The following is a 13,839-nucleotide window of genomic DNA, read 5'->3' as shown; positions in this document are numbered from 1 at the left end:
AAACTTGGAAGTAAATCAAAGTTAAAGAAGTTTTAAAATATGTATATAACTACTTATTTCTTAAAAAAATGGACAATGTTTTGAGAAAACGCTGTCGTAAGATTGAGAAAGTCCGCTATATCTATACATGTGTTCGTCATTAAACCAGATAAATTCCTCCTTTTAAGAAAATTTCCTCGAATGTATGCATTATCAAAAGATGCAAAAATTATAAAAAAAACAGCATTTCGGCAATTTTACTTTGCAACATATATTAACTTTGTCAGAAATATGAGTAAAATTTTGAACTATAATACCAATAAATATATCACTGAACTATAGCCAAGCATTAATTCCCTGATTTCCAGGAAAATCTTTTATGGACATGATGGGAATGCCGTAAAAAATAGTCCGAATTCTAATAGTTTTGACCCTGGTCAAATAATGTAGACAACACCTGAGCTTGTACATTTATCTCAAAAACTTCACTCTTCAACCAACGAGTGTACTTAAAGCTACGATATATTTAATGTGCACCTTGAAGCCTATACACGCCTCTTGTTTAATCAGTTGTCAGAATCGAACTCACAATCCCCAACTCTCTACTTACGGAGTTGAATCATAGTCTGACCTTAGTTTAATATTATATATGTTGCGATCTCCACTTGAACCATAGTATCGTGTAACCATAGTCACCATAGTTGGACCATAGTAAAGTCATAGTAATTTCCTGCAACCCTAACAATATTACATATGTAAAGGTCTCTACTTCCATAGTATCGTGTAACCATAGCTACCACAATAGAACCATAGTAAAACCGTAGTAACTTCTTGCAACCCTAACAATATTAAATAAGCAAAGATCTCTATTTGAATCATAGTATCGTATAACCATAGTTACCACTGTAGAACCATAGTAAAAGCATAGTAGCTTATTGCAACCATAACAAGGCGTTAAATTAAACCATATTATTGTACTTATAGTACGTAATTTGCATGATAGTCGTAATAACATTGAGACTTAGTGTTAAAAAGTTTCAGAAAATTTGAACGATATTACGGTTTAAGAGGCTCCTAAATTTCAAGCATTGTAATGATAACCCTATTTTATTAAAATAATTCCTCATGTTAGAATACTTTCAGAACGAAGTTCACTTAAAACAAATATTTTCAAAGCTGATTACCTTATAAAAAATGCATCAAACCACCACATTAGGGTTTAAATCTTTATAATAAAAAGAAATGAAAATACTTCAACATCATTAATCTCATGCCTTAAACCTCCGAAAAAATATCTGTTTTATAGCCAGTTTATCCAGGATTAGATATTTTTCTTAAAAAAAGTTGTAGTTTGTAAAATGTATCTCATAAAATAGGCAGCACGCACATGCCTAATCTCGAATCGTTCTTTAAAAAAAGAAAATGGGTAAAACTGCACAGCATCACACCTGTAAAAAGAATTCACATTTACAAAGAAGAGTTATTTGAAACAACAATTCTTGAGAAGCACCATCTGGACGATAGTAATTCTCTGGTATTTCAAGTAAGATGCTGATCCCATTTTGTATGCTCTTTCAAGATTATACAGAACATTAATCACATTGTGTTTACAATGTGTCAAGTGGTAAAGATGGATTACATTGTAATACCTTTCTATGTTACCAACTATGAATTTAAACTGTTATGAAGTTCGTGAAATATATATTTGATATAAAGGAGAAGATCGTCTAAGTATGTTTATGATGTTGTTAATGATTAAGCTCATAGACGGCTTGGAATTGTATAGAAAGTATAAAACTAATAGAAACGTCATAAAAATATTTTCCTTTTTCTTTCAAAGTAGCTTTTTTTATGATAAATTTCCTGCGAAATATTTATAAAAAGCTGGATCTTAAGTGAAAGTCTCCCAAACTTCCATATTTTTTTTCAGAAAAATCATTAAGAATGTTAAAAAAGAAAGAACAAGAAAAGAAAAATGGAATTTTATATAAATCTCATTATCCGTAGCGAAATGATAAATTGTGTTGGATTGATACAATCCATGATAGGAATACTTGCAACAGTATAACGCATTATATGAATTTTCTCGTTGCTCGCATAAAGGTGTTAAAATAAGATAATTTAATTTTATATCTAAGTAAAAATGTTGTTTTAAAATAATTTGCAAAAAAAAAAGAATTATAATTGTTAAAAATTTTTTCAAGGGATGTTCTAAGATTCTATAAGGATTTAAATGCGCCATCTTTGAAGTAAAATGACGCCAATGAAGAAAAAAAGATTCCAACACAAGTTACAGTTCAGAACTAAAAATGGAGCTCCAATGAAACAAAAGAGTTTTTTCACGCAAGCGTACTGTTAAGCAATATTGAGTCTCGTCCTTGTTTCGTTTTTTTTTTCAGTTTTGTTGTTTAAAATTGACCGTTGAAATAATGCGATCAGCTACACGACTCATTTTTTAAGGCTAAGGCTAATGTTAATAAGCTCATAACCATCCATGCTTTTGAGTACTGAATGGTGCCAAGTCATGAAAATGGTTTGAAAAGGTGCTTGAAATTCTGAAATGGTGTTGAGTCTCCAGAAAAATAGTGCATATAGACCATGGAAACTATTTTCATAATATTCTATTCCATACATTATTCTATACATACATTATCTAATACTTATTGAATTCATACAAAAAATTATTGTTCTTTAATGAAACTTCTATCAAAATTTTTACTTGCATGAAATTTGGTGAAAGGAGGAAAGTGTAACAAAGTTAAAAATAACTTTGTTAAATTATGAATAAGAAATATATTGCATCAAATTTCAACACAAAAATTCTTTAATTTTAATTCAGAAAGCACATTCAGCAATTCCATTTATAGATAATAAATAATTAAAAATTATTTTCTCTAACAAGGTTCATGACTTCGCATAATAGGAATGGTTTTCTTTATAAGTCATTAATTTGATCAAATAGAATTTATTTTGTGATTCTTACCCAATTACAAAATTATTACCAACTTGTAACCAACGTTACATAAAAATTACAAATTTATAACATTAAAATAAACTTGAAATAATTCAATCTATTTCAAGTTAGTTTGAATAAGGCTTAAGAAACTTCTTAAGATTTTGTAGTATTTTTTTAATCATATTAAGAAAATCTACCATTTTTATTTCCATATTATTTAAGAATTCTAACAATAGCAATTTATTAACTATTCCTATAAAGATTCTGAAAAATTTTATTTCTTACGCCATTTATGCGCGTATATCTTTCATAATTCATTTGCGTAACAGATACATACGAGTTTTATTTCCTCAAAAGAAATTCTATAACATAATTGGACTCTTAAGTCAAAAGAAAAAAAATAATCAATGTCATTAATGAGGAGATCTTTGGTATGGAAATTCCTATAACTATAAACCGAAGTTTTCATCTAGTTAAATAATCAAACAAATTAAGTCTCTGACTGAGATTTTGAAGAATGATGAGATTTCATTTTAAGTAACTGCAGTTTTATTGTAGGTACTAAAGACAGCGTAGCTAGAAAAAAAATAAATAAAGAGAAAGTTTCATCATCAGAGATTTCAGAGTTTCTTATTTCAGAAGAATAGTATTAGAAGAGCATTTATAAAGTTTGAGTTTAAAAAATAGTTGTTAGAGAAAAGTTTTTATTTCTTGGCCCTTGTTTAGTTTAAATTTGCCCAATTACTTGGATTAATTTTAATAATATTTTTTTTTTATATTGCTGACAACAAAAAATCAGTAAACAAAAGATTTCGGCATCATATTTGTAAAGCACAGTGATTAAGATTGACATTGTGTAAGACAGAGGAAAAAATTATCTCTTGTAAATACAAAAGTATCGACATTATGTAACATATATTTTCTACATTCATAATTAGACAGAGATTATTATTTTTAAACAAAAGCAGTTTTAAAGTATTATTAAAATACTTATGTAATAAAGGGTGTTCTGACTGATATTTATAGCTTTCAACATTTAAATATGCAAAAATTTATCATTTTATTGATTACGAATGAGAAAGCTAATAATAAAAAATGAAATGCTGCTTTTAAACATGCTTATCAAACGTCAGAAAAATAATTTCGGAAGCATTGAATAAAAATTTTTGTGATTAGGTATGCTACTTTTCTATTTTTTCAACAAGTCATTTTTTCGGTTAAATCATTTATTATTATTCATGATTTAACAAAAATCCATTAAAAATGGAGAAAAAATTTGACCGTAAAGCTCGTTATTAAGCTGCCTACGCTGATGCATTTCGTTTTTAAACGAAAGCTGCCGAAAGTTTGACGAAGTGCGGTTTGTACAATTACACGCTTAAGACTTACACGTTTACAATTATTGTAATTACGTTTATTCAATTACGCGTTCAACGCCTTAAAATAAGACAAATGTATGCTTTTTGTTCACATCGGAGTGATTTTTGAAAAATTAGCTACGTTAATGTTATTGTGTACCTTACAGGCGAAAGTACACTGCATTTGAATGTACAAAGAGTTAAAAGTGCAGTTCGCAATATTTGCAAAAAGCATTTCTAAACTTTTTTTTTCTATTAATAACAGAAAATAATAAAAATACTTTGAATACGGGGAAGAAAACATAAACTGATGCACTTTGGAGTATAACTCATAAAATAAAGTGCTTTATTTCGCTTCCGAAAAAAAATTAAAACATGTAGTAAAGCGATTATTTTAATATTCCTGTATGGTCGTAAATCAAGTTATAGAGAAATTCCAGGGACTTGCTCACTTAAAGCATTTAATCATTTGATATATCTGTGTAAAACATATTTAGTAAATATGTTTTATGTGCCTTAGATGAAAAATTTATACATAAAAATAATTTAATTCTATACCAAATTTAATATTTAAGAATAATTTTATTTATATTAATAAAAACCTGTTCAAATTTCCAATAGTCTTTTCGTGGCATAACCCAATAACATTCCATGGTTTTGTTATGCTCATGACGCATGCAATTAATTAACATATCTAGCAAAATATAATCTTTTAGTATTTATCTATGCCTGCAATATCTTAGTATAAAATTTGAATGCGTGAAAAATTATTTTATTTGTATTAATTAAAAACCTTTATAAAATTATAGTTTTTGATTGTCTCTGATTTGGAATCACCCTTTATCAAAGTATTTTGACTCATTGTTCTCAAATGCAAATTTTTATTAATCTAAAGATTTTATAACGTAAAGTAATCCGGAATCAAAAGTTTATGAACTTGGAGCATAGATAAGCACTTTCTTGACTTTTATCAGAAAAACTAAATCATTTTTTAAAAAAATCGAATGGTAAAACTAAGTGTATTTCTATGCAAGGTAGATACATGCCTGTAGATAAAGTGTTCTGCAATGGCACTTTTCTCCATTACAAAAGCAGTAGTGGAAACGGATATTTCTTCACTAAAGCTGAAGTATAGTGGAACAAAAACAATACTTCTACTTAAAGAAACTGAGGAAAGATACCCAGAAAAAAGAAATGCTTTCGTAATGGATGTTACCGAGACTTCATAAATGTGCTATCTAAGAAAGGGAAAAAAATGAATGATGGCTTTTTGGCGGTCTTTGAAAGTAAACAAGTATGAAACTAAAGATTCCAATTCGACTGCCAAGTAATAAAAGGCAAGGAAATGTTCTTTAATGTAAAGTTTTAGTTCAAAATTTGCTTTTAAGAATCAATAGTCATTTACTCTAACTTTGCTTTCAATTATTAGTAAGATTTGATGGGATATGTAAAACGTGGTAAAAAAAGCCATTAATACATTTTTGAGGATCCATTATTTGCTCTTTCGTGTCTAGAAAGCCTTTTGAAAAGTTTTTATCTGTGTACATTATGCACTTGTAAGGTATCAGGGATTTCTTTTTTTTGTATCTATTCTAAAATGACAAAAGTATATGTTTTGGTAACTAGGTAAATGAGAATTACCTGATTCGATAAAGAAAAATATTTTCTTTTCTTAGTAAAATCAGATCTGAGGAATAAAATTTAAATAAGAATAAGGTAACCAACGTAGTTAAAGTCATAATAATGTTTGTACTTTATACTAAGTTTGTTTAACCAAAATTCTTTGCTAAGTTTTAAATTATGTTTAGTTATATTCATTAAGTACAACACTGAAAAAATTCCAGATCAAATTAGAGTATGAAGTATCGGTACTTTATGTGCATCATCCGTAAAATAAATTTTTACTGTAAAAATTACGATATCTTACATTTTTTTGATTTGTAACATGTCCAGGTAAGAATGGATTTTACTGTAAAAAGTGCACCTTGAGTGTCAGCGCTTTTTATGGAATTTGATACGGATTTTTTTTATAGTAATCATGTATTTTTAAAGTGTCACTGACTATAATTATGGTTTAAAAATGAGTAGTAAGATTTTAGTTAGAATTTTTGACAATTATTACGAAGTAAAGCCCTTTTAAGTAAAACTTATTTATGTTTGTGGTTGATACTTAATCTCATGATAATTGTAATGGAATATACTTTTTCTTAGATACTGTTAGTAATAGTTTAAATAACGATCCATGCTTGTTTCAAGTAAAATTGTTCACATTGTGTAGAAAGCAGTTTATATTTTTGCATAATTCTTGTTATTTGTATTATAGTCATGTTTAATATGCTTTTATTGAAAACGGTGTATAAGCTCAGCAAGGTGCACGTTAAAGCTACCATTAAGTCATCGCGTTGGTTATGGTGTGAAAGTTTGGAGAGAAGGACACCAGCTCATACGTTTACCATGTCGTCTGACTAGGGTCGAAGTTATGCGGTATTACAACAATGGTCGTTAAAAGATATTGTCGTAAAAATGGGGCTAGATATCTAGAGTTTCTGTCTTACAACATCTCCTCAATACAGGCATTTCGATTGGTAATCACGGACTAAGAAACTAAATATAACAAATTGCAAGAAGAGCTAGTGTGTTTTATTTATTATCTCAACTAAGTAACCACGTAAATTATTTGCTTAAAATGTTTTCTCAGTACTTTTGTTATTAAAGAATCTAGAACAGACGATTTTTGCAGCAATATACGGTCTGAAATTAAACATCTGAGTTGATCACCACATATGAATTTTACAGTCCAAAAAATACAGTTCATAAGAAATCGAGTAATTTTACGAGGAATCTTAGTATATAAATACCCTCCAGCATCGGGTGTTTACGAACATTGGGTTTGTAAGGTTATGGTGCAATTTTTGCCAATCAACGATCAAAAGTGCTCAAGGACTTTAAAGACACACTGTACATGTTCATTAAAAATATTTTGTTAATTTCGTTCCAATTTGGGAAATATATCAAATTGTTCATTATGTGAGAAAAAATCAATAAGAGAAGATGCACTTTTTGTAGCAGTAATTGATTAACACTAGTTTAAATTAAGATTCAGAAACTTTGTCTTTATAATGTCTTGCTGAAAATGTCTGTTAAGGAATAATAAACGTTTTTTATAACACGTCTGTTTTTATATAACGTCTGTTAAAAAGTGTTGTAAAAATGTATCGTAATATAAAAAAATAATAATTTGTACCAGTAATGCAAGCCAAGGAAGTGGCAATGGTAGATGATTTGAAGTTCGAATGGCCAAGCCTCTGCCTTTGAGCAAAGATTTGGCCAAAATGCTCTGGAAAAGTTGTTTGCTGAGTGCAGCCCTATTCACAGCAGCTTTTGCTTTCAGTCTCTTGCTCAGCCGTTTGTTCAGGTGCCGCACATCCATCGATGAACGAGTCATTGGGGCCTCTGAGCCTGGGGCCTAGGGCCGCCCTAGCTTCTGCTCAGGCTTGGCTCCTTGGGCTGAAATGATTGAGTAGATATCCTAAGCATCATTAGTGCACACCAGATATAGAAATAAAAGGAATCCGAACTCTTTTTTTTTCCAAAACTGAATGCAAGAAAATGAAATCATAAAATTCTTCACACAATCTACAAATATTTAAATAAAAATAACAAATATTCGCATTTTTTACAACTAATTTACATACAAAACTGTACTGTGCACCTTTTGCACTATAGTAATTGTCCTATTTTCTTTTTGCTCTGCTATAGCTATTGTGAGCATAGTAGCGGTAATTATTTATGCATGAATAGATTAAGTAAAACAAATTCACTTTATTATAAAGTATTATTTTAAAGTGACCGGTAATTTGTATTAAATATAAATGCTAAATATAAATCGCAAACTAAATTATGCAGTAGGGAAATCTCATTTTTGTTTCTGTATTAATTATTAAAATTAAATTGCTAATCATGCCTGTTTTCAAGAAACTGTAATTAAATGAAGGCTTTATTTGGATAGTTGGCCATATATAAAAATTTTTAGCAATTCTTCTTCTTAAAAAGTTCATTAAAAACCTTATAACTACTTATAAAAAAGCTAAGTCAATCTCGCAATTACTATCATAGAAGCAATTTTTATCTCCTTTTTAACTTATAAACAACTTAACAGCTGCTAAATACCGGGCACCACAAATCAAATGTAGGAAAATCAATACACTTATTAGACTTTAAGGCATTGTATTTCAGAATGTAAAATCATGGAGTCGGCCTGTTAGGGAAATAAGGCTTCCATGCAAAGTTTGCCAATATTATGAACATAATAAAGCTTTGTTGAAGTCTATTTCCTCGTTTACATCTTTCTTACATCTACACCATTTAAATCACTTTGCAAAAAAGGCCATCAGTACTGCCAAGTATTCATGGTTGGAAAGATTTTCTAGCATACCTGTGTGTTCAGGTATTTTTTTACTATTCACCTTTACTTTATTTAACAATTTGAACAGTTAATTACTTACATGATTTTCAGAAAGCCGATATTTATAAATATACATGACATATATTATTGCACATTTTTCAATTTTAATTATTTTAAAACAGTATTTATTGTTAGTGGAAAATATGTCATACAATCGATTTAGCCTATGTTTCTTCTTATCAATACATAATGTTTATTCCAATTCACCTGAATTCACCTTAGTTACAGTTTGGCATACATGACAGTTATTATAGAATACGGAGAATATATTATATTTTTTACTAACTTAAAATATAAAGATTTTAATGTGCTTATCTATCTATCATAAAGCTAAATAAATATGGATAAACTCATCCATTTCAATTAACATAACTAAAATTAAATGTGAGATAAAATCTTACGATATTAATTATAAAATATTTTATTAATTTATTTCTAACTAAATCCGAAATGTTTATCTGGATATCTTTATATCTCTTTATTATTTATTTTATTGTGGATTGTATTAAGTTAATAAAAATAACTTATAATCAGAATTTTAGTAAAATATTTCAATAATTTAATAAGTCAATAAAAATGAAAGACTGTATAAAAATTGATTCATTAATTTATTCATTTCTTGAGATTTTAATTAAAGTTGATATGATAAAATATGCGGTTTTAAGGAAACAAACTAATTTGTATGGAGAATAGTTTTAGTAGTTAAAATATTAACGATTTATCTAGTTATAGTTAAAATTATCATTTCACTAAGACATTTTTAAAATGAAACATTATTGCTTCAAATTCAATTTATTTAATAAAAAATAGTCACGTATGGTTAAAATTAATATTTTCGTAATTTCAAGTAAAAAAAATATATATAGATATAGCTATTCTATATTACTTGAATGCCACACTTTGCCAGCTTCATCATGATTAAATTTTTTTAATTAAAACCAGTTAGATACTAAAAAAGATGATTAGTTAATTAAATGCTAAAAATCATTTAAAGAAATAAAATATTTTAATATCTTTAAATCTGACAAAATGTTTCATGTATCATTTGGAAAGTCCATTTAGCTAAATAAAATTAAAACTTAAAGAATTAAATTAATTTTACTATATTTTCTCATAAAAATATTTAAAAATCATTGCCAAAATAAGTCTGTTGGCGAATCATTTTATTCTTTAAATGCATTTTATGAACATTCAGATTATATTTAATGGATATTTAAAACTTTCTCGACATTTACGAAACATAACGCTTCTTTTGTATGAATATTTATAAACTTTTATTTTAATGGTTAGTCTATTATATTAAAAGTAGAATTTAACTTATAAAAAATTATTTAATTTTCAAAAAATAATTATCATACGAACTTATTTTATGCAAGTTTCGGCTTTATTTGACTTTCATATTAAAAAAAAAAATATTGTAGAAAATTGATATTGAAAAAATATTTTTATGTATTATTACTAATATTAAAAATAATAATTTCCATAAATATTTTTTTAATGTTTGGTTAATTATTTCTTCATTTAAAAATATAAAAAATGGTTAGTATTCATTTTTATAAATAATAAGCCACTTATTAGCACATTTTTTTCTCAGAACTAACTATTTTTCTATTCAGAAGTGGAAATCAAATTGATCCATGGTGCCGCTTAAATGGTTGATATGAATATCAAAAATGAGCTCGAACTATTTTTTTAAAAGCTTCAAATTAAGTTTTATGAAAGTAGACTGATACAAATTAAAACTAATCCTTGTCTTTTGCATTCTTTTGAAAGTTTAATAATATTTTTTGAAGAGAACTATTATAACTTCTAGACTTTTGAAAAAAAAAGTTAGAATCATGCTTCTTTTTTTTTATTTTTTCCTTCTATTGGTACTTTTTGAAACAATATTGCTAAAGTGAAATCTAAATTAAAGTGCCATATTTTTTTGTTACAAATATTTACAAAATCGCACTCTCATAAAAATATATATAACTACTTGTTATAAGCAACTCATTTAAAAAAGAGTTTTTTCTTGAAAATTTTCTCATTTTTAAGAAACTACTGGGTTTAGTCGAACCATTTTACCAATTTTTTTTCCTTTTTTAATCAGATACAGCAAAATGCTCTAATTTTTATTGAAACCAATTTGATTCAAAACATAAATCTAACATTTGAAAATATTAAACTAAAAACCATAAAACTAAATTTATCTTTTGCACAATTTACTGACATTTTATTTTTATAATTTGATACAGTTATATACAGTTTAGTTCATAGCAATCAACAATGCAAAAAAATAATACATTCGTAAGAAAGCAATTATTTAACAAAATATTGAGTATAAAAACTAATCTAAGCATTCAGTTCTGGAAGAAAAAAATTATTAATGCACGTGCTGGTGTGACAAATTGTTGTTCGGTTTATTTTGAACGACACGTTTCGCTAAGCAAATAAGATAATTTAATCAATATTTTCCTCTTAACATCAACAAATGAAGCACTCATTATCAGTCTCAGTGTTTTCCATTAATTGTGTTACAGTTTATCCTGATTCCCAAGCAATAATAACGAGAAAATGATTTTCATGATTCGGAAAAGAAATACGAAAAAAGATTATAATAAGCTAACAGCTGTATCAGAAATATCACTGTTTGGTTGAAATAGTAAAAACATTATTTGCATAACATATTTAACTAAATACATTAACATTATTACCTATTTTTTAGTACATTTAAATATTATTTTAAAAATCTTTATACAAAGAGAAAACAATTTTCTTAAATTTACCGTACTGTATAGTAATGATAAAAAAAACTGGTAAAAAAGACATAATTCTGGTTTATAAAACCAAGATATATTTATTTTTTATAAACCAAATAAACCAAAATATACTGTTTTTTTAAGCGCCAGTGTAGACCAAAATATAATGTATTTATTTGTTATATTTCCTATTTCATTTCGTAATTTGTTTTTGCTAACATGGTAACGGTTCCCGGATATTTTGGTTTTAGAAATTATAGTTCTTAAAAATACACGTTTAGTAAGGAATACAAAACGTAACATATTTAACCTTTAGTAAAGAGAACAAAACTGAAAAGTAAATTTAATTTAATAAATTATTTTCATTCCATGATCTAAGGTATCATGATAAAATTATCAAATTTAATCGCATTTATCAAATCTTAGCATAGGTTATAAAATGATATTTTTTTATTAATTTTATTAAAATAATTACCAAAGAGCTTCCGCATTACCGAATTTTTCGGTGCCCTCAAAGAGACAGAAACACAGTAAATTTTACCCTATCCTGTTAGTTTTAACCATACTTTTCGTCTTAATGAAGTATAAATATTATTGTATAGTTAGGTGCATATAAATATTATTTAATATTTTGATACATATAAATATTATTTTATAGTTTGGTGCATATAAATAATATTTTAAAGTTATTTTATAGTAGAAAACCATTACTTCAGACAGGTGTAAAATGAATCTAAATTGTTATCATAATCAACGTAATAACTGGTAAATTTATTATTTTACTAAGATTTTCATACCATTTAACGGTAAAAGTAACTTTACGGTAAAATTAATTAATACGAATGATGCACCCAGGGTGCGAGTTTTTTATTACAGTGTATCAAATAATTTATAGTTTATTTTAGATAAATTTCACAGCTTATTTTGGTATTTTGTTAAATATTAACATTAAAAGTAAAAATTAAAAAAAATATTTTAATTTTTGTTCAGTATTGAAAGTATTTGTCATTTTTAGATTAAATATTAGACTTTACTAGCTTTCTTATAATCTCTTTAAATATTAATTGTAATAGGTAAAATATTTTTCCAATTCTCGCATATTATTTTAAAACTATTATCATTTGTTTTTTTCTCTGTCATAGTTTAGTTACAGTGATTAGACATTCGATATCAATTTTTCCTAAACTGCTAAAAACTACTAAAAAAATGTTTTTTTTTATAAAATCCAAAAGCTTAGATTTTAAATAAATTTTTCGTATGTGCAAAAAAATAAAAGACATTTAAACTTAACATTTCTAGGTCATTTTAACGAGATTGTCCTAAAAACGGTAACAATATATAAATAAATTTAAAACATGAGGTAGCATAATTACCTCAAAACTTAATCAGAAATAACTTTTATTTCAAATTTTCTCCCAGAATTTTACACATCTTTGAATAATTCTTTTAATCTTCTTTAATGCACTTTACTGCTATTCCAACATGATTTCCTCTGGCGTGTTCCCCACAAAACGCACGCAAGAAACAGTAAGGTACAACCCTCTACGCGTTAATTACAAACATTCATTATCAACCTACCACCAAGTTCCTATTTTACCTTATTGCAAATTCGTGCAGAGGAGCTCACACCCCTGTTTTGACGTCAAAGTTATTTGGTTATGTGTTTCTTCCGCGCTTATTTGCTGCGTAGAAATTTAAGTCATTTAAGAAAGTAGATTTCTTGTTTCAAGACGATGACACCTTAAAATGTGAATGGGTAAAGGGTTGACAAGAACTCACAAAAGTTGAAAAGACAAGATAGTGAAAAATTATTATTTTTGAAGAGGTGAACGCCGAAGCGATTCTTAGTTGTGTGATTCATCAACTGCAGCAGCGTTTTAAGCATAAAATTATTTTCACGGCGTGACTTTTAAAATTAATCTTTTCTTCGATCTTTTCCTAGTGTTTACAATTTCGACGGAACGGGAAGTTTTCCTAAAAGGAAATAATTTTCAGTTGGAATGAAGCAGGGAGCGTTGGAATGAAAAGTAGAGTGCGAAAATTTGCTCTTAGCGACAAAAGAATTCTATCTGGAAAGCAGTAGAAGAAAAATCAAGGTAAATTACGACAGCCTTTTCGCAAGTTTCCATCTTTTCAAAAGGTGCGTGTCGGTTCTTTTACACTTGACGAAAATTTTTGACAATTTTAGTCTTTTAGAATGAAGTCAGGAATTCAAACATGAAACATTTTCGAAGGGAATTCTTTTTCACTTAATTTATCAAAGCGTGAGAATTAAGCATTAATTATACGGTGTAATATATATGTATATAAATATATATATTTAGTAATGAAGTAGCAAGA

General features: G+C 27.2%; 1 protein-coding gene across 7 annotated transcripts in view; it reads right to left on the bottom strand.

Annotated features, from left to right (window-relative positions):
- The window catches only part of LOC107455088 (CUGBP Elav-like family member 2), a 751,728-nt gene that overhangs the window by 238,621 nt on the left and 499,268 nt on the right, over positions 1-13,839 (bottom strand). For 3 of the 7 annotated variants that reach the window (XM_016072524.4, XM_043046907.2, XM_043046906.2), the window contains exon 2: positions 7,538-7,800. The exons of the other annotated variants lie outside the window; for them this stretch is intronic. In XM_016072524.4, the coding sequence (XP_015928010.1) occupies positions 7,538-7,738 (201 nt within the window). In that variant the 5' untranslated portion in view covers positions 7,739-7,800. The remainder of the gene's footprint in view (positions 1-7,537; positions 7,801-13,839) is intronic. 7 annotated transcript variants of the gene reach the window in all.

The sequence above is a fragment of the Parasteatoda tepidariorum genome, chromosome X1, assembly GCF_043381705.1.
Source record: "Parasteatoda tepidariorum isolate YZ-2023 chromosome X1, CAS_Ptep_4.0, whole genome shotgun sequence".
Lineage (NCBI taxonomy): Eukaryota > Metazoa > Arthropoda > Arachnida > Araneae > Theridiidae > Parasteatoda > Parasteatoda tepidariorum.
Note: the sequence above shows the minus strand (reverse complement) of the source record. Positions and strands in the feature narration are given on the sequence as shown.